The following is a 27,175-nucleotide window of genomic DNA, read 5'->3' as shown; positions in this document are numbered from 1 at the left end:
TCCCCTGCTCAGCCACACTACCAAAATAAAAGCCCTGTTTGCTTTTTGAAGAAAAGGCCTGCGTTTGGTCAAGATTTTAATCTACCCTCTCTTTAATTTATGGAGCATTTACTGGTGAATTTGAACCAGACCTCGCCATCGCTGCTTTCAATAAAAGATGAGTGGAGGAGGTGGAGGAGGAGGAGTAAGTCTTCATCCGGCTAAAAGCCTGAGCTGCAGTGGTTTTCTTCAGCTAGTTTTGATCTCTGGCGTGTGCACATGCTCTTCATCTTGCAGGGCTACTTGTGTTCCTGACAAACTCTTATCAGATGAGCTTCCTCTAAGCCTCCTGTCTTGAGACAGCTGCTGACTGTCAGTGTGTGGCCCCCACGGGTCCGCCTGTGTGTATGTGCTGAACATGTGGAGCTTCCATTGTGTTATCTGGTGTCTGCACAAGCCCACGAAACTTTATCATCCCATAGTTCCCATAGTTGTGGTAGGTTGTTTTTCTAAGCCTGCATCTGTGTGTTGTGCGTTGCCTTTTATTAAAAAAACAAAAAATCAGAAACTCACCTTTTGAACGTGCCCTTATATATTTCTTCTTTCTTTTGTTGATTTAACTGATTTAACATTTTCTCTCCCTCCGTTTCTCTTTCTTTTCTCTCTCTTCCTCGGATCAGTCCCCTCCACGCCGTGTCCTTCGCTCTGGCCTGTGGCGTTCCCGGAGTCGCTCTGCTCACGCTGGCGGTGAACCCGTTGACGGGCTTCCTGGGTGCCCTCAACATCTTCCTCTACACTTGTTGCTACACGCCGCTCAAGAGACTGAGCATCACCAACACCTGGGTGGGAGCAGTGGTGGGTGCCATACCTCCTGTCATGGGCTGGACGGCTGCCACGGGTTGTCTCGAGCCAGGTATGGACAAGAAGCATCTGCCAAATGGATGTAGTGTGACGTCAGAGGAGAGACGGCGAGCGAGGGGCTGACTCGGCTTGTTTGGTGAACACATCAAGTGTTCTGTGTGGCAGCTGCGTGCGTGCGTGTTTCCCTGTCGAGTGCTCACACATGTTTATGTTTATGCTACAAATATTTGTCTCTTTCATCTTGTGTTTTTTAGAATTTATTGGATTTTTGTCAGTGAAAAGTAAGCAGTTTGGTTCCATTCAGTTTCTCCTGATTCATATGAAGTGTTATGTTCTCTGGAAGGCAGAAAACCTTTACTCGTTGCTCTGTGTGCAGCCCTCTGATCTCTGTGGAAGTTTCTGTTGCCTGTTCTGCTGACTCACTCTGATGAGTCCTCGGGGTAAACATGACAGTCGACAGATCTGTTTGTCATCCTGACAGTCTGTACACTTGTTCTTCTGGTTTGACACACTTAAACTCGCGTTTAAGGCTAATTATTACCATTGTACAGTTTAATGCTACTGAGAAAAGTTTTCCCTTGGCAAAAAGGAACCGGCGACATTTTGCACGAGTTAAGCTTCAGCCGATAATTGATTTAACTTCAGGTCTACGAGGAAAGACTCTTAGTTGTAAGATTGCTATAAGTAAGTAATGAAGTTAGACGTGAACTAAAGCACCTTTTAATTAACTTGATTCTCTAACTTTCATGGGGACTAAAGAAAAGCCGAGAGGTCTGAGTGTACACGAAGACAGCAGACATACAGACGGAGACGCTGCTGCACTGCTGGTTTTAATACTGTGCATGATATTCAGTTGAAACAGAAGTTTTTGTTTTAAGATGAGCCACATGTTTTTGGTTATTTGAAAAATGAAAAATGCTTTGGGGAAGCTAGTTTTTTTTTTTTCCTTTACAAAGACCAAAACATTTTTTTTCTAAATGCTGTGTAATTTTTAGATAAAAAAATTTGCGACAGGGTGTTTGTTTTGCTATATAAATGTGTGAGTCTTATTTTTGTGAGACTAAAAACAAGGTTCTTCTTTCCAAAAATTCAGCACTTAATCTAATATCTGTGAATCAGCCGAGCAGCACGTGAGTTTGACCTCACCTCATCTCTCCCTGTCTCACCCCCCTCCAGGTGCCTTGTTGCTGGGTGCTGTCCTGTATAGCTGGCAGTTCCCCCACTTCAACGCCCTCAGCTGGAACTTGCGGGAAGACTACTCCCGCGGCGGCTACCGCATGATGTCCGTCACCCACCCCGGCATGTGCAAGCGGGTGGCCCTGCGCCACAGCGTGGGCCTGATCGGCCTTTCAGCCTTAGCCCCCGTGCTGGACGTGACCACCTGGAGCTTCCCGCTCGTCTCCCTACCCATCAACCTGTACATCAGCTACCTGGCCTTCCGTTTTTACCACAAAGGAGACCGCAGCGGCGCCCGCAAGCTGTTCTTCTGCAGCCTGTGGCACCTGCCCATGCTGCTGCTGCTGGCGCTCACTTGCAAGAAGCCTCGCAGAGATCCGGAGGATCCAGCTCTGCCTCCAGCCGCTTTAGTTTCGTAGGTTTCAGACCCTCATTTTAACTGCGACACTCCCTCCGTGTCTCCCTTAACCACTCGTTGTGCTTGGAGGGGGGCTGGGTGGTGGACACATTATTTTAGCTGTTGCTGCTCCTTTGGTGCTCACTGCAAATCAGGAAATGAGTTGGAAATGATTTGGATGCAAATAGCTGATTTACAGAAAACACACTGAATTATTACATCAGGTTGTAGTCATTTCGATGTGTGTGTGCTGTATATATTCTGTATTTATTTATACAGGGGCCCACCAGTTCTTCTCCGTGTTGTGCATCACTGATAAATGATAAATGATTTTGTACCGTGTAAATTGCTCCGGTGGATCCACATAGGAATCAGTGTCACTGCATTGTACAAATGCAAAACTCAAGGAGGAAGAGGAGGAGGAGGAAGAGGAACGGACATCAAGGTATCAAAAGATTTACATTTGGTTTCCAGTCAGTGTATGAAAAATAGGGCAAATATAAACGCGTTATCTGTTGATTGTTGTTTGACTCTTACCTTAACCCTGATACTTGACGGTCTGTACCCCTCATTGTGGTTTTTGCTGCTCAGCAAACACACTGATGGGTCTTCATTCATTTACATAATGCTTTAATTGTACACGGTTCGTCTGCACCAAAACAAAGGGAATAGTTCACCCCTGTGATAAACACAAGGGCGAATATTCTCTAACAATAAACACGTCATGATTGTAACTCTGACTTTTTGTGTCATCCTTTACCGCTTCCACTTAAAACTCAATTTAAAAGTCATAAATTGTACACGAGTGAGGAGTCTCACACACACACACACACACAAACCAGCACTACGCCTCGTTAGGTGGTGCTGCTGACTCAACGTCCACATAATATATGGATTTAAGTTTCAATTATAGCCTTAGTGCATGTGCTCGCTTTAAGCACAATCACCATCCCTCCAATGAGCTCCGTTTAGCAGGCCACCTCTGCACCTGTCAGTCAACATGTGCTCCCCTTCCGCCCTTTACCCCTAGTTTTGGTATTTGGTTACATTTCCATCACCGCGCTCAAAGAAACAAGCGCCCCCTTCCCGTCGCTGCCATCCTCCTTCCATAAAAGGAGGCTGTGGGATTTAGCCAAGGCCGGGAGACCTGAAACGGCTCGACGTCCTCGTAAAGTGTCTGACCGGATACGGAGTTTCATATCAGAGGGTGAGAGGGGAGCGATGGAGCCAGCTGTTACAGTTGGGAGGGAGCATATGCACACACACACACACACACACACACACACACACCCAACCTGTGTGGAGATTGAATATCGTAGCCTCCAACCTCCAGGGCTCAGTGTGATGGCCCGTCCTGGTTTACAACATCCGCTCCTGCAGAGGGGGAGACTCTGGTGCTGTCTTGTCCTGTCAGCCCAGAGAGCAGCTCTGCTTTCTTTTTATTCTTTTTATTCTTTTTACGTGTCTGGAGTTGCTCACTTTTGGTGTTACTTCTACTTGGGATCCAACTTAAATCATATTTAGTATTCAGCTTCAGGCCTTCAGTTGAGCTTTCAACTGCTGCTTAATTTATGAAGCCCCAACCTACACAAGGAATCCTCAGATTATACAACAGAGTCCAAAGTTTATCCTCTGATTCAGACATGGGAGATGTTCAAAAACTTCACCAGCCTCAAAGTGATTTTCAGAGCTCTTCTGCCGCTTAAGAAAAAAGCGTTTTTGTAACTTCACTTGGATGCTGGAGCTTGATGTGCATGCAGAGCTTTCCGCTGTTTTCATATTCATCGAGTGAAGAGGGCCAAGTTTTGTCTGTGCCCGCCAGAGATCTGTGTATGATGAGGACTTTGTGACACCACGACTACCCGTTCGTGGTCCCACGTGGCCCTCAGCTGTGATGCTGAAACCTTAAAGTGCGTGTACACTCAGAATGGACTTCACGGTCAAGTAGGACACATCAGGTGTCCTCTGATTCAACGGATGTTATTGGCATTTCAGCAAAGGACTGATGGCATTTTAACAGTTTTTATTCAGGTAAGTAGACTTTTTTCTGAAGTATTTTTTTTAGTGAAAAACATCTGGAGGAGATTTTAATATAAATATTTTAGTGACTTTAGTGACTTGATAAACAAGTTGGCCATCAGGTCACTTTACTAAAAGTAGCAGAAGACAACTAAATAGTAAATTTTTTAAACTTTTGTTCTTCCCTAAATTAAAGCAAAACTCCCAAAAGGCCCGTGTACTGCTGCTATCGTTTCATACTCCTCTCCTTTATTTCACTTCTTGCAGCGCATGTAAACTGAAGTCACTCGTGTTATTTGCCACTCACGGTGAGTGTGAGCTTTGCATCTGTGAACAGGGGAGAGTGCGCAGACGTGAGCGCGCAGTGGAGCCCAGTGCCGCAGCTTTCGTATCCACACCAAAACGCCGCACAAGAGCTCAGATTCCGGGATTATTCAAGCCGAGCTATGAGATCCCAGGATGACGGATGACCTCTGGCCTCTCTTCAGAGGCTGGTTGCTGCACAGCAGAAGCCAGCGAGCTGCAGTGATCCTGAAGCAGCATTTAGACTGCAACTACGCACGCAGCTTTGGGGAAACTGTCCACTGAACTCCCTGTAGGAATATTAGGCCTTAAACTTTGGTTCCATCAGGGTAAACCGGATGCGTTATTGTTGAACACAATCACAAGTTGCAGGTCTTAGATTTCTCATGAGGGGATTATTTAACGAGACATAAAAAAAGACAAACCTCCTCTGAAAAACACGTGTGGCCGCGTTTCGGCCAGATGATCTCTTCATTTAGGCTTTCATTATTATTATCGTCACTGTTATTATTATTATTATTATTGTTATTATTATTATTATGACTCATCCCGTTAGTTCGGCCAGCCTTAAGGGTTCATGTACAGTGAAACACACTCAGTATCCCAGCTCACGTTACCGTCTGCGCTGTCAGTCCAGTCTGTCGGTGAGTCCGCTTCCTGCGCGGCCGAACCTTCCCGGGGTTTAAGTGACGGATCTGTGTCGACTCATCTCCAGCCTCACGTGAAAGATTTTCCCTGAAAGTTTCCTTTTTTCCTCTTTCTTCTCTCTCTAAATTGGAAATTAAGCGCACATTCCCGGTGTTGTACTCCTTCCCCATGCAGGCTCTTCAAATGCTCTCAGATGATTCAAAACGATTTTGTGAAAATAAAATTAAATAAATGTAGAAATAAATATGAGGGCTTTTGATTCAGTTCGGTGCATGTGCTGGGGAGTAGAGATTTTCATTGTTATGCAGAGTTTCTGTCTTTGAAGTAAAAATACCCCCGACATTTTTAGAAGAAGAAGAAATAATGAATAATTGAGGGCAGTCAATTCACTGGGGTTCGTTTTCTACTAATTTGCTGCCTGTTGAGTAAACTTGACAAGTTTAGGAGGAGGCCTTTATCGTCACCAACAGTTCACTAATAAAAACAACTCATTACCAACAATCATCTCCGTCCAGAAGCGCTGCAGCGTCAGAAAGTGATTTACTTCATAATACACTGAGATTTTTTATTTTCGCTGTCAGCAGCGTAATATTCTTGCGTAAAAACAAATTGGACACGTAGAGAAAGTTACTCCAACGCGCAGAAACACCTTCAGTTAAGTTAAATATGCAAACAAACAAGTACAAATCGCACTGTAACTATAACTCTTTTACCACAAATGTTACTAAATTATATGATTGTTTTAGTAATTCGTATTTTTCTAGTTTATCCCTGCGAAATTTTTCAGATTATCGAATACCTCGTGGAAACAAATAATAATCAGTAATTATATGACTAATTTTAAACAACGTTCGCGTGTAGTTTAGGATCGCTTTTGTTTTGTTTCTCTGTTTAATTTTCCTAAAACTACAAGAGCGCGAGGTGACAGCATGTGACCTCTTTGTCACCTGTCGTTCAGTGTGAAAGTAAAGTCAAACTAGTCGGCTTCATAAAGTCTGAGTTAAGATTTTAATGGACTATTTAGGCCTGTTATTTTTCCAAACGCTTTTCTTTATTTTCAGAGCCCCAAAACTTCCCTGAAACTGTTTATCTTGTCGAATAAATAACAGCTGTCCAGGTGCAACTCCGCGTCAGAATAAACCTGCGACAAACACCTAAAGTCCCCTGAACGCATCCGATCGACGTGTCCGTGGCGGGACACGAGAAACAAGACTTAATTGGCTTCTATGCCCAGTCAGAAAGTTTTTCCAAACTCTCAGCAGAGCCTCGCACACACGCCTCGTCTGCACTGCGAGGGTCTCACGGCCGGGACCGCCCACGCCTCCCTCTGATTGGTCCGCTTCTTTCAACAAACGGCTGCCTATTTACGACTCGTGCTGCTATTGGCTGCTGCCGCTGTCGCTCCCCCGCTCGTCTCTCTATAAGGTCTTGTGCTCCGGCAGCAGTTTTAACAAACCTGAGATGAGCTTGGAGCAGCACCGCGGCGCGCCCGTCGCAGCTCAGCAGTTCTCCATGTTTTAGCCACAATTATGGTTCAAAAATCCTCAATGCCTTCTCATTCCTGGATATATCAATCACTTCGATTATATTTAGATTAGGTTTTTTTTAATTTGTTGGTTTTATTTATTTATATATTTTTTTGTTTTAGGTGAGCATGTGCGTAATTTTGCGAGGATTGCCGAGGTGCCACCGGGACTGAGTTAGGCAATATGCGCCGCTGGGATATGATTTTCAACCGCAAGGCTTATGGAATATAGCCTGGTGTGTCACAGCCTGTATGCCCTCTGGTCCAGCCCCGTCAAGAAGAAACTAATACTGCTCAGCATCATGTTTTTAATCTGGGTATACATGCTGTACTCCTGCGTGGGCTACTGCTCCACCATGCCAAGTTTGGTGGTGGACAGTTACCGGGGCAAGGAGACTGGTTCGGCCGTGGGCAAGAGGACGGACAGCAGCAGGACGGACCTGGTGTCGCGGCTGCTGGCCAAACCGCAGCCCTGGGAGGATATAGAGAGCGACTACGAGGAGCCGTCCATCAGGATCGCTGCGTCCAGAGACCTGCTCAATAACGAGCTGGAGGCTGACAGAGCCGACGACTGGGACGAGATGCGGGCCGAGCAGCACAGAGCCCCGGAGCCAAGCGCCATGTCCAGCTTCTCCAACGGCTCCGGGAGCAAGAAGCTGCCGCAGGCGATCATCATCGGGGTGAAGAAAGGAGGCACCCGGGCTCTGCTGGAGTTTCTCCGGGTTCATCCGGACATCCGAGCCGTGGGAGCGGAGCCGCACTTCTTCGACCGCAACTATGAGAACGGACTGGAGTGGTACAGGTACGGCGGGTTCGTTTGGCACCACTGCGCATGGCGGGTGGCTGATTATGTCCAGAAAACTAAATGTGTGTACCTGCGTCATTTTAGGTGATTTTATTGCTCCGTCAATATTTAAAGGAGATGTGGCTGAGCTGCAGCACAGTTGATGTTGATGAGCAGGCGAGGCGAACAGTGCAGGTCAAGTTGTATTTAGGTCTACTTTCTGACATGTTTTAGAGCGTTGTGTCGCTGCAGAGTTTGCAGGTTTTTATTTACTCCTCCAGCAACGTGAGCGCAGTTACAGCTTAACAAGCTGATTAACTCCACACTGGTTTACGGGCACAGTAATTTAGACCTCCTGAAAGTGCACCAAGTTCAGATATTTTTATTAATTGCAGTAATTTTCCAACAAGTCCGGAGTGGAACCTGTTCAGCTGAACAAACACCAACACGTTGGCTTTGTGTAAACCCGTCCACCTGTTGGCTCGCACGGATTGTCCCCCCATTAATTAAATGAGTTCATTTTTATCTGTGATCGCAGACTTGTTTTAAATCCGGTGTGTTTCTGTGTGTGATTTTTAAAAAGTCCTGACTGTGTCACACCGCGAGGCTGCCTGGAGGTCGCAGTCACTGTGGCCCGTTTCTGCGACGCGCAGTGATCTCTATTGGACACAGCGCAGCACTGCACCTCCGCGGCGGCGCGCCGTCGGGCTTCTCCGTCCACTTGAAATGTGAAATTAGTTCGGTTTTTGTGCTTCCTCAGGACTGTGATACGTTATGGTAAATGACATGTGATTTATCTGGAGCGAGTGTTGGCTTCAGGGTCACCTTCATCTCCCGGTGTGTGGACGCCTGTGCGGCCAAAGCAGACCTCACGGTTGTGTTTTATGCTTTCCTATAGCGAATCGCGATGTGAGGCTTGACGTGCAGGCCACAGTTTGCACAAATCTGACGTGATAAGACACAAATTGCAGAAATTCTCCTAACTTTTATCATCGTAATTACTTCGACTTTTTTGACAATTTAAAAAAGAGAGAATATTCTGCTGTTTTTGTCTTTAACCTCACAGTGTTAACCGACCTGAAAGGGTTTGTATTGTCCCTTCTCATGTCAGTGGGCTCCTCGGGCCTCGGAGCCTGTAGGCTGTGAGGGGGGAAATGAAAAAGTGAGGGTCCTTGGTAGAACAAAACCGTTTAACGTCTTCAGAGGTGGACAGACTAACATTATCCTGTCCTTTACATCACAAAGTGCTCATCTGACGCGCTGAGGGACCGTCCAGCTTAATGACTGAACCTGAAAGCCTCTCGGCTCGTCATTAAAACCAAACGACGCGAGCCGCGCGAGTTTCTCCAAATCTCTCAGCACTTTCTGAAACTGAAGACTCGTTTATTCCTCGATTTTATCCACAAGTGATTGGGTGAACTGCAAATTGCCTGATCAATTTATCGATCGGCTACAAGAGCGCCACTTAATAATAATAGTGATAATAATAATAATTTTCAAACTTTCATGCTGGAAAAAGCTGTGAAACGTCAAGTGTTTTCGCCTTTACGCGCAAGTTTGACCAAGTTTTATCCGAAGCTGGAAAAGCCAAAACTCATCTGACAAATGACTAAAAACTGCCTTTGGATCTCGCTTGAATTAACGGATTTGGTCCATGCTTTTATTCTACGTGTTAAATATGCAGGACCCCGAAGGGGGCCCCAACAATGTTCGACAAAATGAAAAAAGAAGAGCTGAATGGGGATCCAAGTGCTGGCAGCATTCAGAAGCAGAGGCAGTTTCCCGTGCTTGCTTTGATAGAAACACAGATTTACTGCAGGTCTTTTGGTTTGGAGGAAGGCTGTTATTTAACCATCCACAGTATTTCCAACTTTTCTAGATGAGGGAATTGTGGAAAGTGCTGTCTGCTAGTCTTCAGGGCATGAAATCTAATACTTTTAAAGCCATGTAAAGAAGTCATGACTCAAAGGTTTTCTGTTGAGAGTCAATGGAAGCTTATTAGCTGGAGCTGAATTTCAATTTAGTCACATTTTGGTGCCAAAAAATAACCTTACATACAGCAATAAGAGAACAGTCGTGGGGTTTTATTTTAATTCTCCATTGAATTGGCTTCAGCAGTGTGAAATTCCAGATATATATATTTTTTTGTTTGTGGTGTGAGGCGTTCCACGCTGCAACAGGATATCTAAACAGTTGTGTTTGTGGCATACAAAAATCCTAAACTCAGACGGTGTTTTGGAACGGCGAAGCCTGTCTCGACATAGTTTTGCGGAAGAACTGCAGTAAGAAATCTCAGTCAAACAGCTGGTGTAAGCACTCCCTGCAGCGGAGAGAAAAGGTTTTACAGAGTCCAGTCCTCGAGCGAGGATGGACCGAGAAAGGAAATCATGCTTGGTTCATTGCTGCTCCTCCAAAGTTTCCCATTAGTGCTGGAATGTTCCAGACAGACGCAAGGTTGCATGGCATAAAAATCTGTGGGAATGTGATCTGATCACGGTGAGGGTCATTTATGGAGGCGGTTGTGTGTGTGTGTGTGTGTGTGTGTTTATGTGCAAGTTGAGCAACTCACCTCTCCTTGTTTGTTCATTTGCACAACCTCTCCGCCATCCACTGCTGTAACCAGCTTACACCATCTTTGCCTCCCCCAGTGGATGAGCATTTATAGTTGGAATTCCTCCGAGCAAACGCGGCCCTACGAGGGAGCGGGAAAGGCTCGGGGGTGGCGGCGGAGAGGAACGACTCGAAATGAACGGAGGTGGTGATAACAAGTCTCATTGTGGATTTCTGATGTACTTTGACAGATTTTATTTGTTCCAAAGACAAACACATGATTCATGCTTTTGACCGAGGGGTCCTTGTATCAGGAGGTACACATTTTCGCAGTGAGGTCATGCATGAACCGGCCCCATGGAACACACACACACACACACACACAGAAAGAGAGAGTCACAGCTCAACAGGCCGGTGGGACTGAATGTGAACAGGAACATTGGTCCATTATGTCTCATTTTCTGTTTGCACCTGTTCAGCGGCGAGGTGAAAGTCGACTGGTGTTATCTGATAAGTAAAAGTGTTAGGAAGTAAAAAAAACTCTTATCTTCAGCTCATACACTGATGGCAGATTCCCCAAAAATTTGATAACCCCTACACAGTGCGTAATAGTTGTCATAGTCAGCAGCGTGAGCGTTTTGTGAAGCAACGACTTGTGTGTTTTTGTCTTTTTTTTGTAATGTAAATTGTGACGTTGAAAGTTATGTAGCAAGTACATTTTTGTAGTTTTCACAACAGAGGTTGCAAAGAAGTTTACCACAGAAATAGGAAATAAAATGCAGAGGAGATAATTCACCAAAACACGGAGACAAAGTGTACAAACCACAGAATATAAAGTTATGAAATCATGAAAAAGCTGAGGGAGAAATGTAGGAATGAAAAAAAAACAACCCCAGCAGCCATTTGCTTTATTGGAGACTTTGTGGGAAAGTTGTGCCAACGTTGAGGAGCAACAAAAGCTGTATGTCAGACTGCCAATCTCACGTTCCATTTATTTAAATATTTACTGTTTGTTTGAAGGGTTATGTCACCTTAAACAAACTGTGACTTTAAAGTTTTCTCTCTCCACGCTGCTCCAGTTTCCTCAAAGCTGAGGTATTTTATTTACTGCTAACTCTTGTTGACTGCAGCCCTCATCTCGCTCCGTCAGTCTGTGGTGCATGTCGCTCTCTTCATATTCCATTTAGCCCTATTGGCTATGAAGGGGCTTTGATATATAATTACTGTTCTGTGGTTTTGCTGTCGTGTCGGCTCTGGTCGTAGCTCGCTGTCAGGGCCCCGGCAGTGTTGACGCCGGTGCTCCTCCCTCAGAATGGCCTCAGCATTAAACAAAAAGCTCGGAACATGTTGGAGAGGGAGCGTACTTGTGCAGCTCGTGGCCATATGGATGGTATGTGTCATATTAGGGTGTTGCTCTGTCGGTAGGATTGTGATTATTTGAATTCTGCAGTTTCTCGAATGCGTCGCTCTTGGCAGTAGGACGTTTTTAAGGTTAAATATTTGCTGCAGTGAAGCGTTCTGTCATAATAACACAATATAACTCGGAGGCCACACACAGAACTATACGATCTACGGTCCTTGTGTGATGTGGTTTATGATCAAAGGTTAGGCTCCAGTCACCGTTGGGAGGCTGCTGGGATTGAATCGGCGCCATCTCTGAGCAGGATGTCTCTCTGGTCAACCTTTGTATCTAGTCTGTGATAAAACACCGTGGAGGTAAACAGACTCACAAAGCTGCATCAGTAAAAGCTACTTATAGTGCTGCGCACACACACACACACACACACACACACAAAGCACAAGTGGAACATTGTTGAAAAGGGGGCTTCTTTAAGAAAAGAAGAAGAAAAAAAATCACGTTCCGCTATCAGACTTGAGAAGCTTGCGGAAGTCTGCGCCGTTTGAAAGGCGTTATCCAATCAGACTGCAGCTCCTGGCCGTGTCAGGGACAGTTCTGGATGGGCGCACATCCTTTTATCTGCTCACCGCAGGGGTGCTCCTATTTCCATGTAGGTGATCCATCCACTCTCTGTTGCCACTGACCTCGCCCTCCTTCCTCCCTCTCAATGGCCAAAAGAGGCCACCTGGTTCTATGGAGCTCCAGTGAAAGGCAGCAAATAAGCACTGTGGCAAAACATCCCGTGCTGATGTTTGCATACATGGGATGTAATGTAGGAAGCCAATAGATACAGAAAGGTGTTATTATGACTGTGGCAGGCTCAGCTGTGAAGTCACAGATAATTTTCATCTCTCATCACAAAAGAATGAAAAACACTCAGACACAAATGTCACCATGGCCTGGCTCCTCTGGGATGGCCGCTATTGATCGGTCAGGCCTGATTGGAGGTAATGTGCAGAGATGGGTTAAGGGCCTTTGACTGGGGTCAGACCCACGTCTGCTTGCTGACAGGGTCTGTGTGTTGACCATCTGCAGAGCTACAGAAAGCTGCTGGATTCTACAAGCCCCACTGGGGATTTCATAGCCTTTTCTTGCAGAAAACAATAGCATGAGAGCAGAGTTTTTAAGCCTGCCGATACCAGAAATGTGACTGATTGTTTGGTTTTGTTTTAAAACTTGAATCAATCAGCACTGAAGCTTTAACTGGATTACCCAGTTTCAGTTCTAGAGAGGACAAAGATGAATTCAGATGATCAGATACTTTGGCGCTGTGATTGTTTCCTGATTCCTGGAACTCCACAGCCCCACAGGGATGAGCGCCCGGCCAGCCAACCGTACAGCTGACAGCAGGTTCACATCCTCCACTCAAATCCTCAGCCGTAGTGGCCAACATTAAAAACAAGCAAAATGAAACTGTGCCTCTGTGTTGGCTAAACTTCCACCTTAAGTTCCCAAATGAGTGGATTATTTGCTAATGGTACCCTGTTTCCCCTCAGCACCTCCCAGTTTCTCCCCCCACACATCATCCTCAAATGTCTCCCTTATGAGCTTCCCCTCCACTCTCCAGCTGTACACTTACACTGCTGGTGTGTAAGAACAGTGTCACATGTCAGGCTCGGTTCGTTCAGTCCTGGGCGGGGCTCGCTGCAGGCCTCGCTGACTGCAAGTGGCTGTCTCCCAGACAGGCCTTTGGTCAGCGTGGAGAGACGGAGGCCCTCTTTCCCCTCTCTGCCTAAGCTGGCATGGCTCGTCCGCGAATGGAGAGTGACCGGGGGTGGAGAAGCAGAGAAAAGGCAGCTTTCATCCCCAAATTACGAGTGGTTAATTGTGAAAGGGGAGACCTGTGGAGAGGGGAGTGGCAGGGCTGCACTGTGGTGGACTGTCTCCTGCACCCACCCCCCTCCGCCTCCTGATGGTGTCCAGCAAGGACTACCCACACCAGTGCAGACAATATGGCCGCCACAGGCAGGAACCTCCTGCTGGAGCTGAGGATAAAGGCCACAAAGCCAGACAGGAACTTGCTGTCAAACATTCGCACGGCCGATGCAAACAGAAAAACACAAAAAGTGTGGGCTATTATTTGTGCTCGCTCGCTCGCTCAGACTGAAGAGCCGTTTGAATGCTGCTACAGTACGGCTTTGCTTGTGCAATTCCGAAGTGAACAACAATGAAAAGAGGTATAATGAAGTGATATCAGAGGGAGGAAGGAAGGAAGGAAGGAAGCGTAGGACGGAGAAAACGGCGTACAAACCCTCCCTCTGTGCTACGCGTGAATAGGCCCTTTTTAACAAGGTGATAATTTGGATGTTGTTAAACATGTCAGAACAGAACCAGACATCCTCCCTCCAGAGTTAATGGTCATTCATCGCTGCTAAATAAACACTCTTTAGCACATTAAAAAGATCACCCTGGAGGCTGGAGGAAACAAACACTCTAATATTGTTTAGTTAATCGTTGCTGTTGCTCGGGTCAGGTTGGTCGGGGAAACTTCGTACTGCTCTCCAAACAGAAGAATAAGATTCTGCAGTCGAGGAGAAGGCGGAGGAAGAGGAGAAAGTGATGACAGTAAACCTGTAAGACCACACTTGTCCCAGGTATTAAGTCCCAGAGGTAGCCATTAGGGCGCTGGAGAGTGTGCTTGCCTCCGGGAGAGAGGAGGACACACACACTGCACAGAGGAGGTCTCCTGAGGTTTCCATTAGGCTGGCAGTAAAAGAGCAGAGCTCATTAGAAGCCCTGAGTTGTCTCTGTGCTCCGTGGCTGCTCGACACCAGTCACTCTCTCCATTTAGATGTGCTGCTCCCAGAGCTGCCGGGCTCGTAAGGGTTGTAAGAGCACTTCAGCTCGGCTCCCAAGCTGGGCCAAACTCAACTCACTTCCAATTATTTTCCGCCAGGAGTTAGTTTTTCTCTCCTTTGTTTGAGCAATCAGAATCAGAAGGCAGTCCTGAAGAACAACACTCTGTATGTTGTTCATATCTGCTCTGACTTTTCATTTGACCAAAACACCCAACCAGAAAAGAGCAGGATGTCCAGAAACCCGGGCTATGTTGACGCTGCAGGAGTTTTTAAGTTCATATGGATGTTTATTTTCCATATGAACATCTCAAATCACACAGAATCTGATCTTTTCATTTCTTATTTGGGCCACTTTCATATGTGGTCCTAAATCAGATGCAGATGCAGCCTAAACACTTGTATTGCGTCCCTCGCGTCCCTCGCGTCCCTCGCCTCAGCTGTCTTTTTCAGTGTTGTGCTGCGGCAGTCTTGTGGACAGGCGCTGACAGATGTAGTCAAAAGTAGACCATGACAACTTGAAATTTTGGATGAAATGTGTTTCTGTGAAGTCATTCACATCACGATCACACCAGCACACACACACACACACACACACACACACACACACACCACCATACAGAAGTAACAGCCATTTCTCCACAAAAAAGCCATAATTAAGAATTTGGCTCTTTTCCCCACATCCCCTCCCTTGTTATCATCTGCTCACAAAGCCACCGGCTTTCACTGCATTTCAACGTATAAATGAAAACATAAGTGCTGCCTTTGGTGGCCTCCACGTTTACTTCCGTACGAGAGCTTTTTCCGCATGCATCATTTTTTTCTTTTTTAATTGTTCTTTTGCATACATGAGTCAGTGCAGGACTGGAATCTGATGCTGGCTGTATTTAAAAAACGTGAACAGCTGAACAATCCCTGTGCTTATAATTTTAATTAATTCTTAGATGTTACATGCAAGTGTTCTCTAACTCTTGATGTGCACTGACGAAGAAAAAGGGAAGCAGGTATCTCAGTGAAAAAGAAGAAAAATTTTTTTTAACTGCTGAAAAGATTAATGAAACCAAACGTCCAAATCTCTCTTTTTTTTTTGCACCTGCCCTCCATTTTTTGTCATCAATCATAAAATAGCTTGTCTCACTGGCGCAGAGTTTGAGTAGATACGGTTTCACTTCTGTCCACTGATAGAGATATGGCAGAGGGGTGAAAACGTTCGCCAGCGTGTTCCATAACCGCCTCCTGAATGAAACAACGACACCCTGAAGAGTGAACTTGTAGCTCCGATGTCTGCTTTTGGCAGCAGCTGCAGCACAGTAGAAATGGTTAAAACAGTGTCTGTTGTTAACCGTAATTATCTTGTCTTCGGGGCGCTCAGAGATATTGTAGAAGACAACATCTAGGCTCAGATCCAGAGAAAACTGTAGGATTGCCTGAGGATTTCTGCTGCCACTCTTTCCATCTCTGAAAGGTGGAGGTTAATTGTCACGACTGGTGCTATCGTTACTCAATTTAGCTAATTATACGTTAGTTCAGGAGGCAGGGTGTCTTCAGGAATTTATAAACCATTAACCTGCAACAGCTGCACTGTGAGTAATGGAAGCTAAATGATAGTCCAAACACACAGGAAGATGGTTTTCTGCTCACTGAGTGACATACAGTAGAGAGGAAATCCCCTCTTTCTCCTTCACACACTTTGTAGCTCACCTGTCTTCAAAAAAGGTGTGCAGGCAGTTACGGATGACAGCCAATTCAAACAGGATGCAAAGTAGCTTGCTTGCTCCCTGTCTTTCTGTGTGTGTGTGTGTGTGTGTGTGTGTGTGACTGTGTGTGCGTCAAGGGAGTGGGGGTGGTGGCATGTATGTTCTTCTCGAGTCTGTTTCATCTTTTATTCATCTTTGCTGTAGCTAGATCAAGAGTCATGTGCCTCTTGGTGCATGTCAAGTGTCAGGAAATCAGTCAGAATGGCTGATATCTGCCTGCACACCCACATAAACACAACACACCTAGAAATGCTCACTCTCTCACACACACACACACAGGCCAAGTCTACACCTGCCTGCAGCCCCTCATTGTTGTCTGCCTTGTTGTTTTTCATGCTTTCACGGTTCATCGCTTTATTTCGTCCGAGCTGTCAGTCAGTCGCACCCTGATACTGATGGAGCGGTGGAATGTGTGGCTAACTCCAGGCTAACACCTTCAGCAAACACCCAGAGCAAACACACTGATTAGTAAGGATTACTAGTGCTAAACAAACTCTGGGTAATGTCGCCAAGTGGTGGAGTGTGTGCGAGCGTCTCTTTGTGGTACAATGTGACGTAGAGAGTCGCGCGATGAGTGGCCTAACGCTATCAGACGGCTCAGCTCGTACCGCATCTCATCAAGTGTTACCAGAAGCAGTGGGATCCACTGCTGCTTTCAAGACAGAGAAAAAAAATTGAAAACGCATCGACGCTTCTTTAAGCATGCTGTTGCACATTCATGAGAGGAAGGGAGGCGGTATTTCTACCCTCCACCATCCCTTTCACCAGCTCCTCTGTTTTATTTATACCACATGGTGGGCTTCCTTGCTTCACTGCAGGGTTATTAACACTCGGTAATTCCAGGCAGCCGTCTATGGCCACAGGCCGATGTGGTTCCAGCCCTGAAAAACCCTTATGGCTCCACACATTCCTGTGTTGTTTTCCAAAGGTGCCAGATAGAAACAAATGTACTTAAAAACAGATTTTCCGACTAGGAATAACGATAGTCGGTTATTGAATTGTTGAATAATTTACGCTTGTCACGCCTCTGCGATGCTGCCCATCACAAAGCGACCACAATAGCAATAAGAGTAGAATGTCTCAGCCTCACTTAAGTATTTTCAGGACAGATGGGGGCATCTGAAGCTGTGGCTGGGGGTAATATGCTGCTGGGGTGTCTGACATGTTGTCCATGACATTGTATCGGGTGGTTAGTTCTCTATTTATTTATTCTACTCTGATGTTGCCTCCAAAACCAGGCTGGGTATGAGCCTGAAACCAGTCTGGATGGTCTGTGACCGCGAGGCCTGACTCCCCTTCTCTCCTCCCTTGTTCACTCGCATTCTCTTTGTCATCCACTCTTGTTCTCCTACACACTCTTTTACACACACACACTCACACTCTGTAAGAGACACTATGATGAAAAATGCTCCACTCTGGCGATGTGCAACTCCCTGATTCCAGTGAAAAATGATGGATGGACGGGTTGCGTTGGCCGGGTTAACTGCTTTGTTTACAGGGAAGGTCAGTAGATTCCCAGGCTGCTCTGACATAGTGCAACTTCTTGATGGAGTTAAGGCTCTGGGAGCTGCATTTATCAACCAGATTAGGACTCCAGCACAGAGTCTGGATGTCGAAGTGTCACTGTGCAAAACTCAACATGAGGGCAGGCTCCTACCAGTTTGGACATTGCACTGTTGTTCTGGAAAAGCTTAAAATGGTGGCCACTTCATTAGACTTTGACCTTAGATCCCGTTGTGCAGTCATTGACCATTACCCTATGACTCCTGTCTTGTTGGTAGAAATGTTCTAATTAAGTGCTTTGCAGCCAAAGCCTGAATTTTATTTTTCGAGTCAAGTCTACTTTCAGCCAAAACCTACTCAAAAAGATTCAAGGTTACATTTTTGTTTTAGAGGAGGAGAAACCACAGACATAAGGTCCCTCTTCATTGCCAATTTTACAAAATATCAATGGGGGTGTAAAGGTTTTGCGATACATCTCAGAAAATGCAATACAGATACATGGTTATGTTGATCCACAGTCAACGATCACACACAAATTCTTTGTGAAATTTGTAAAAAGTAAGTCAGTATCATAAGCCCAAAGCATGTGATTTATCAGTACAGTACGCTGGCCCGAAACTAATCCCCTTCCTCACCTGTTTTATCTACACTTGTGTATGTTGGAATCACTAAATTTAGACAGATAACACTGACCTGGGAGCTGAAGTAAACAATACCCAGTCTGCAGCATTTCAGTTAAAAATTCACCCTCTTTGGGCACGAAAAGTTAATGATGTGGCCTTGCCAGTGTTGACTGGTGTTGGTGTGGCAGTAGGGACTTTCCGAACAGTTGATGTCGTCAGGCAACAGATATACGGTAGTAGAAAATAATCTGGAGTAGCTCCCTTCACACTGACAGGCCTCTTTGACAACGGCATTCCCTGTAATCTGGAAGAGGAATTTAGCTTTCAAACAGCTCTCCTCCTTTTAGCCCACATGATATGCACCATCCCATGCAGAGCCCTGCCATCCAGGTCTGAGTGTGTGTGATACTAGGCCAGCCTACATTATTAATCCTTTTAGCAGACGGGTGATTCGGAGGGGCTTCCACTGAGCCCCCTTCCCCAGTTTCCAGTGACACCATTATTCAGTGAAGCCTGCTAATTTGAAACCTCAGGCTCAAGAGGAGTACTGACAATTGACTCTGATCAGGTTGATGACACTGTAGCATCACTTTGCGTTCACTTAGGATTTGGGTGTTAAGTTACAAGTAGGTGTGAGGACATGGAGACCAGACTCGACAACAACAAGTGCAAAGGCATACGTATCAGCACAAAACCAGAGACGTGAAACAGCCGTGCAGCACACACACCTGCAAGATCTCAGTCTTAAGCAGGGATCTCTGGGTCTTCTCAGCCAGGAAATGAACTGTCAAAAAGCTCTAAGTGGCCACATACTAACACTGGGAGTCTAAGTGCTTGAAAGAGAGACCAGATGAAGCTTGTGGGACTGCAGCCGGGAATCTTCTCCGTCTCTGCAACAGAGTGGCCCCGGCCGGCTGAGCCATAAACCATCTTCTCTCTTCTTTTAATTTACAGCCAAAGCCATGCTCTGCGGTTAAATATAATGTCAGACTCCAGGAACAGTGGAGTATATTTCAAAATGTCTGGCTTCTGTATGTGCTTAAATGCTACTTTGAAAATATTCAGTGAGCCAGCAGAGGCGTGCGTGCCTGCCTCCCCCCCGTAGCAGCCATGGTGTGTGTGTGTGCACAGTAAGTGTGTGTTGGTATGTGTGCTACATAAACATGTTGCTCACTTCAGTTCCATTTCATAGCATGCAGGCTTCTCCTACTGCGAGCTATAGAAGGGAACTCTGGTCATGAACGCTTAGTTATTAATAAACATTTTATGTCCCAGGGACTCATCCATGAATTCATGCATTGAGCCTTCTATATCTGCATGGCTCATCCATCATCTTTTCCATAGCAGATAAAGGGATTTTGACTATATTGGATTAAAATCATTGTCCTTTATTGTCCTTTAAATATCTGCATTTTGTTTGAATTTGCACATTACACTCAAATGTTTGTTAAGTGTGGGAATGAAAAGATCAAATTGAGAATGCGTCCAACTGAGAACGAACAATCAGAGCTCAAGATCCTTATCATCCAAATAGGAATAAAGATGCTTCTTTGTACCTCCTGAAGAAAATGCTTGCATGTCCGCCATGTTGGTTCATGAGAGTGAGAGGTCCTCTGAAAAGAAAGGGAGCCTTTCAGTACTTCTTCCTTCATTTCCTCCCTCTCGTTCTTCTCACTTGTGAAGTGTCACTTTGCTATCGGACCTCGACGACTGATTGTCGGGGGTCGAGAGATCAATGGAAAAGAGAACGGGGTGAAGAGCGGAGACAGTGGACTGGTTTAATGTAAAAAACTGAACTGATGATTTCTTATCTTGGTGAAGTCAGTGTCTGCATGGAGACACTTCGGTCTATGTTGTTGTTTTGTGTGGTGTTACCTCCCACGGGCAGATTAACACTCACTCCAGGGTCTTCAAGCCATAGAAACCAGACATATTTGACATTAAATGCCCATAAGAGTAAAGCCACACCCTCACTTCTCTTGAGGATACAAAATGCCCACTGGTTTGTCTGTATTCAAATAAACAAACCCTAATTTGAGATTCAAATGCTTTCAACATCCAGTCATGTGAGACAATTGAAAACCTTTTGTATCGAACAGAAAATCGACAGACAACACGCCAAATAGCTTTTTCCTTTTGTCCATGGTCGAACTAGTCATTTTGTCAGGGATGCTGTGACACAGACAGCTCAGTGGCAGCCAGTTATCATCAAATCAAACGTGACAGGGGGGAGGCAAAAGCATCAGACAGAAATAACCGTTTTCCTGCCTGCCGTTTATCTCCACCGGGATGAGGGCTCTTTAAAACAGAGGCCAAAGGGCCACTTCGCCGGCCTCGCTTTGATGCTGTCATGTGACAAAAGCTTCTGCTTTGTGTCTTATCACTGTTTTTGGCATGTCTTTAAGTTGAAAGTTTTCTCAGTGGACAAAGCTACAGGAGAGAGAAAAGGCTGACACATATATATTCATGTGAAAGTAGAAACGACCAAGAAAAAAGTTTTGCATTCTGATATTTGTGTTCCAGTTTTTTAGTATGGCAGGTTCCCATGTAAGTCTGTTGAGCCCTCAGTATCTGAGAGGGACTGGGTGATGTTTGCAGGGCAGTTTGGGCACACGTTCCACTTCAGGGCTTTGCAAAAGGCTTCTCTCACTTGAGGTTGAGACGGACGAAGAAGTGCTCCACTCAGCCCTCGATAAGCATCCCCCTCCACCCACACTCCTTCTCCTCTATCTGCCCCCTCTCTACCCTGCCCCCATCCCCGCCCCTCTGCCCTGACCACTGCCCTGCTCACCCCTCTGCTCGGGGACAATGGCTCACTTTCAAAGAAAAGCAGGAAAAAAGAGGAGCCCGGTGTCACAGAATTGCCTGTTTGCTGACGGAATCTTTAAAAGCAGCACCTCATAAATCAAAAAAAGAGCATAATAGGCATTGTTTCCCCAAGAGCTACTTGTCTCACTAAAATTCCCCTCCTCTGTTCCCTTTTCTCTCTTCCTCTTTGGCAGAAAGAGTGGACAAAGTCAGAGGTGGAGATTTTTGTTTTGGGGGGGGGGGGGGGCTCTTCTTGCGGATTTGGCGCTTTTTAAGGTTTTCCTCACCAATCTCTTTCTCCCTCGCTGTCCAACCATCTCCTTGGTTTACGCTCCTCCAACCCCCAACACTTGATTTAAAAAAAAAAAAAAAATAGGATTCCCTGAGCTTGGATCAGCATAATCTATCGCTATGCTCATTGTAACCCAGGCCTCCTCCCTATCTCCATGCTGCATTGTCATTCTGAAATCGGATTAGATGGGAAGCCATTTGCCTCTTCTATGTCGGTCCTGGACTCTTTTTGTATGTTAGCATAAGGAATGACAAAAAGCTTGCAGGCAGTGAACACCATTGTGCATCGAGAGAATGACAAATAGCGTGCAGTTTAAGTCGAACATGTTTGATTTATATTCCTTGAAGACATTCAAGGAGGTGCTGTACAAACATTTTTAAGTTGCACTGGAGGATGAATGTGTGTCTTGCTGATAGTGTTCTGTTTGCATTTCTATCTACAGAAATGGTTTGCTGGCAGAAAGATCTGTCCACATGCTCTATCTGTTTTGATTTCAATACCCCATTAATGAGCTCAGGCCCGCGTTCCATTCATCCCTCTGATGTGTCAGCAATCAACAAGATATTATCATAATTAGATCACTGGTGCTGCATTAGGATTACACAAATCTGCCAACACCATTTCCAAAAGGCATTTTATTGCTTACCTGATGTTACCCTCCATATTTTTTCTTTTCCTCCACCATTGCCTCTCTCTTGCACACAGATACGTGCATTGATGGAGAGCTGATGTTACATGAATTAGCCATGAGCTGGATGGACATGAACTAGATTCCAGCTTTTAGCGAATAGTTCTGAGGAACAGCTGAAGCTCTGGAGATGAATTGAGCACTACAGACTTCAGAGAGTACAGGATGGGTCCCACGTTGTAGTTTCGACATCTTTTACCTTTCTCTGTGTGCAAATACTCTGTGTAGGATTACACAGTTCTTGAATGGGATGGAGCACAATAGTACTGTCTGTACAATGGTGTATCAGTGCCCTACTCTCAGCAACAAAGGTTGAGGCTGAGGGTACAACAGGCTAATAGGGGTCTTATCTGTGAGAGTGTGTTCACCCTGATAGACCAGTGCTGTCAGTTATCAGAGTCCTCCTTTGTTTTTTCCTCCTTTGAGCGCTTATACTGCTTATTTGCTCTTTTTGGTTGTCTCTTCACTTTTTTGTCCATCTTGGGTGTCTGCAGTTGCCGTTTTTTTACTGTTAACTGTCACAAAGCAGAATGAGCAGTTCTAGTCGTTTAAGTTTCCAGCCCATAATCCTCTCATCCACCCAGCACCAGAAACACATTTGATCTCCCACGTACATCACACACGGGCTAGTTTTCTTCCTGGGGCGGGGGGCCAGTGAGGGAAAGGTGATCCGCATCCCAGTGTCAGTCAAAGCACTCTTATCGCCTCCACCAAAATCTAGAGTCTGCGGTTGGCCACCAATTCTGAAACCCAATGCTGAGCGAGCAGAGCACATTCACTTTTCCTTCGAAACCAGTTGTTCTCAAGTACCTTTTGATTATATGTCTGCATGAAACATATCTGCGTAATGCCCATCAGCCAGCCCTCATCCAAAACCAAACCCACGCTTGTAAAAAAACAGATTCTCTTTCTGAAACAAGCCTCATCATCTTTCAACAATTTTTTTTGCTCGCATTTTAGCGAGGAGGCGGGGCACTGCAGCACAGCCATCGCCTCAGTCAGAAAGGCATTTTGTTTTCCTCCAACTGCATTAAGAGGGAGGGCGAATCTTGATTAAGCCTGACCATTTTGGAACATTACATCCAGCAGTGAGGTTTGAGGAAAGACGAGACACAACAGATAATGGAATTCACACATGTTGTGAGGTAATTTATAAAAAATGTATCATAAGGCTAATCAAAATTATTCACAGTGAGAATTAGTAAGGGGTAACAGAGCAGCTGCAAATCGAAGGGGGGCGGATTGAGGAGTCTGAGCAGAGGTGGGAAAATCCAGCTCCCCATCCTTAATATGGTTAAAGTCAGGGTTGGTCATGTTTAGAAATTCCTGTAAATGTTTCCTTGTGTTTGATTAAGCAGTAAATAAGGTTTTTCTGTTTTCTATCAGAAGTGAAATATCTTATGAGTGAGTGAGTGAGCATGTTGATGTTGGAGAGATGCCTACACTAATAGGTTTTTGAGCTCTATAATAAGGCTAAACAGGCTCAGTGAGTCATTGATTACAGAACACAGCACACTCCATCAACTTGATTACATTATGCAAGCCTTTGCTCCACCTTACCCTTCTCCTAACCCCATTTTTTTTGTGTCCTCATTGGTTTTTTTTCTGCAGAGAGCTGATGCCCAAGACCCTGGAGGGCCAGATCACCATGGAGAAAACCCCTAGTTACTTTGTGACCAGAGAGGCTCCAGCCAGGATATCCGCCATGTCCCGTGACACCAAGCTGATCGTGGTTGTGAGGGACCCTGTTACCAGGGCCATCTCCGACTACACACAGACTCTGTCCAAGAAGCCTGACATTCCCTCTTTCGAGAGCCTCACCTTCAAAAACAGGACTACGGGCCTCATCGACACCTCGTGGAGCGCCATCCAGATCGGCATCTACGCCAAGCACCTGGACAACTGGCTGCAGTACTTCCCCATGGGCCAGATCCTGTTTGTGAGCGGCGAGCGTCTGATCAGCGACCCGGCCGGAGAGCTGGGCCGAGTGCAGGACTTCCTGGGGCTCAAGAGGATCATCACAGACAAACACTTTTACTTCAACCAGACCAAGGGTTTCCCGTGCCTCAAGAAGGCAGAGGGCAGCAGCAAGCCCCACTGCCTGGGCAAAACCAAAGGGCGGACCCATCCGAACATTGACCCTGAGGTGGTGCAGAGGCTACGGGATTTCTACAGGCCCTTCAACATGAAGTTCTACCAGATGACAGGACATAATTTTGGCTGGGATTGATGTGAAAATCACAAAAGACATTTTTCTTTTTTTTTTTATTATTATTATTAATTTGTTGAGAAGTTATTTTTTTTCCTCTGTAATTGAATGGCAAGATGTGGAGATACTGCTATATATATGTAAAATGTACAGAAATCTATTTTATAATAATTTATTTTTATTTCTAAGCAATTAATTCACTAAGCTGCCTAACCATATTTGTACATAACATCTGGCCCACATGTTGTTTTTAACATTCCTCATTTTAATTTTGAATTCTCTCGCTCCTCCTGCGTGGTCCTGTAAACTCAGTGGATTCATCGGTGCTTCATGATGCAGATAATCAGCGATGACTGAAGTAGAAATTATTGTGGATAATGTAAAAGCACCATATTACGGGTACAGAGTGCTCACAGAGAAGTGGAGAAGACCTATCCATGTTCATCCTCATTTATATTTGCATGCTAACTTTACCTTCATCCTTTTCAAACCCTGTCATTCTCAGCGTGATTCTTCTATAACGTGTTTCACTGCAGCGCACTCCATCCAGTTTGAGTTTTCTACAATCCAATTTTCTTGCACGGGCTTTGGCCATAACTGCAGATCTCATGTCCCTTTCCACTCAATAACAGGTTGATCAATAGGCCTAATTGATCTTCATTGTGCCACTCATGGTTAAAGTATACATCTGCCCTTTCATTCACAGTGCTCCTGCTGCCTGCTCTAATGAACGGCCCATCCATCAAACGTTAAATCCTCTCCCGGACCACATAAGGGCCCATGTTAACATTATGCTAATCGGGTAAAGGTAACTGGCAGATCGATTGAGCCTCTGTCTTCTAACTTCCCATTAGAAGCGGTGTTGGCTGAGAGCCAGGCTCTTGCCCTCTCCACTCAGTTCAAAGGTCGCACAAAGTCTCAATCAAATTTCCTTGAGAGGCTTTTGATTTGTTGAGGAGAGCACCGCGGGTCGGGGTGAGTTGTGTGCCTTGTTTTCACGGTAAGATGGAAAATCTTTAGCGTGAGGTAGCAGAAGCATATCTGTCAGAAATGGAGCATAAAGATAGAAAAGATGACAGAAAAACAACAACCAGGCTTCGCCTCACTGAAAAAGTGGTTCTTCAAACAGGAGTCCACCAGGCCCCATCTTAGATCCCAGACTAAAGAGATCAAAGGAGGAGGAGGAAAGGTTTTTGTGAAGCACTCTCAGCACAGCAAGAATTGCCTCTGGCGGGGTTCAGCATCTAACCTCTCTAATGTTGTCAGAAAACCTCATGTGCCATCGTCCGTGGCCTATATATTTTATGCCTTATTCACTCTCCTCATCCTCACACGTCTCATCCCTCCACACCAGATCTCAACTCTCTACTTGTTGCCAAAAAAAACCTTTGGGTTGATATCATGTTTCACACAGTCTCTGCTTTCCCCTGCATTGCTTCTTTGTTTTTTCTTTTTTTTTTGTCTTTCTACTTGAATTCTTGATATGCAAGAGGGAGAAAAACGTTATCATTCTTTGATGTGCGGCCCCATCTCTTTGCAGGGCAGCGCACTGCTATAAGGGCACAGGAAGGCAGCCATGCTGTGCTGCGTTATGCTGTGCTATGCTATGCTATGCTATGCATGCTCAAAGTGGTGGCCATTATGAAAACACAGGGATTATGGGAAAGGATTAATAGCGTCCAGAGGAGGGCTTCGTGTGTTTAAGCAGGGCCCAGACTGAATGTACACAACCTACCCTCATACAGAAAGTCCCTCAAATCAATTTCAAATGTCAGACTGTCACTAAGTTTGAGTTAAAAGTTAAATTTGATTGTCCATCTTTCTTTTTGCAGTTAAAAAAAAATGTTGTGCCTATCCAATCCAACACGGTTAGATTGCCTCCGTCATTAAAACAGATAATGACCCTAATTCAGCCATTTCTGTCATTTTCCAGACGAATCCAGCTGCCAGGTTTAGCCTCAAACCAGCGTCTGGTAGCAGGAGCTGGAGATGGAGGCTTGTCACACTGTATTTTTATAGTGCTATTCTTTACTTTCCCCCTGCCTGAGCGACGACGCTCCGAGGGAGAACTGATGTGGAAAAAGCCTCCATCCCCCCCTTCTCACCTCAGTGCAATGTTTATTATAAAAAAAGCATTTATGGTGACCTCTCATTGCAAGCTGTCACATTCTGGAAGGAAAGTCTGACATTTTCCCTGTAATTGATGGAGTACAGCAGCTGAATTATGGCCATGTAACTGAGGGAATATCTAATAAAAAAAACAAAAAAAAAAACAAGAGAAAAGAAAAAAGCGAACTGGCACTCGTGGGTTTACTCCATGTTGCTGCATCAGTTATGGTTGAGTTTTATTCAACCTGTTTTGAGATCTAAAAATGTTAGAAATGTTTGTCTTACCCACATATAATATGTATTTAGACTAGAAAATCTGTATGTACAAAAATGAAAAAGACATGTAAATCAAGTATTTTGTGGTATGTACATCAAAGGAATTAATTTTACACAATGCAAAAGAAAAATGGAACAGATGTTTCTAGATGATTAAATACTGAACATTCATAATATTTCTTTGTATGAAGAAATAAATAAAGTATATATTTTACCAAAACCTCTCATGTCTGACCTTTTTCCTTGATTCTTTCCCAGAGTTTTGTGATGTAAATGGAAAATTACACACCCAAATTTAAAACTTTAAGTACTTACATTTAAAAGGCATAAGTGTAGAAAGACAATCTCTTAAGATAAGATAAGGTAAGATAAGATAATCCTTTAATAGTCCCATAAATGGGAAATTGAAGTGTTACAGCAGCCAAAATGATACAGAGGGTGAAGAGCATGCAAAGCAGGGTGTGCATTCAAAAA

The 27,175-nt window shown here is 45.1% G+C and overlaps 2 protein-coding genes across 2 annotated transcripts in view; both read left to right on the top strand.

Annotated features, from left to right (window-relative positions):
• Positions 1–3,147, top strand: part of LOC124052712 (protoheme IX farnesyltransferase, mitochondrial) — a 29,457-nt gene extending 26,310 nt beyond the window's left edge. Inside the window, exons 6-7 of the mRNA XM_046377284.1 lie at positions 660–892; positions 2,017–3,147. Coding sequence (XP_046233240.1) covers positions 660–892; positions 2,017–2,435 — 652 coding nt within the window. The 3' untranslated portion in view covers positions 2,436–3,147. The remainder of the gene's footprint in view (positions 1–659; positions 893–2,016) is intronic.
• A 3,678-nt stretch (positions 3,148–6,825) lies between these two features.
• Positions 6,826–26,921, top strand: hs3st3b1b (heparan sulfate (glucosamine) 3-O-sulfotransferase 3B1b). The gene is made up of 2 exons (XM_046376936.1): positions 6,826–7,710; positions 23,719–26,921. The coding sequence occupies exons 1-2, from the start codon at positions 7,130–7,132 to the stop codon at positions 24,335–24,337; spliced, it is 1,200 nt and encodes a 399-aa protein (XP_046232892.1). The 5' UTR covers positions 6,826–7,129; the 3' UTR covers positions 24,338–26,921.
• Positions 26,922–27,175: the final 254 nt, after the last annotated feature.

This window comes from Scatophagus argus, chromosome 21, assembly GCF_020382885.2.
Source record: "Scatophagus argus isolate fScaArg1 chromosome 21, fScaArg1.pri, whole genome shotgun sequence".
Lineage (NCBI taxonomy): Eukaryota > Metazoa > Chordata > Actinopteri > Scatophagidae > Scatophagus > Scatophagus argus.
Note: the sequence above shows the minus strand (reverse complement) of the source record. Positions and strands in the feature narration are given on the sequence as shown.

Coding starts and splice junctions, on each gene's coding strand:
- hs3st3b1b (XM_046376936.1), top strand. CDS start 7,130: ATGGAATATAGCCTGGTGTGTCACAGCCTGTATGCCCTCTGGTCCAGC. Junction 7,711..23,718: donor AACGGACTGGAGTGGTACAG/GTACGGCGGGTT, acceptor TTTTTTCTGCAG/AGAGCTGATGCCCAAGACCC.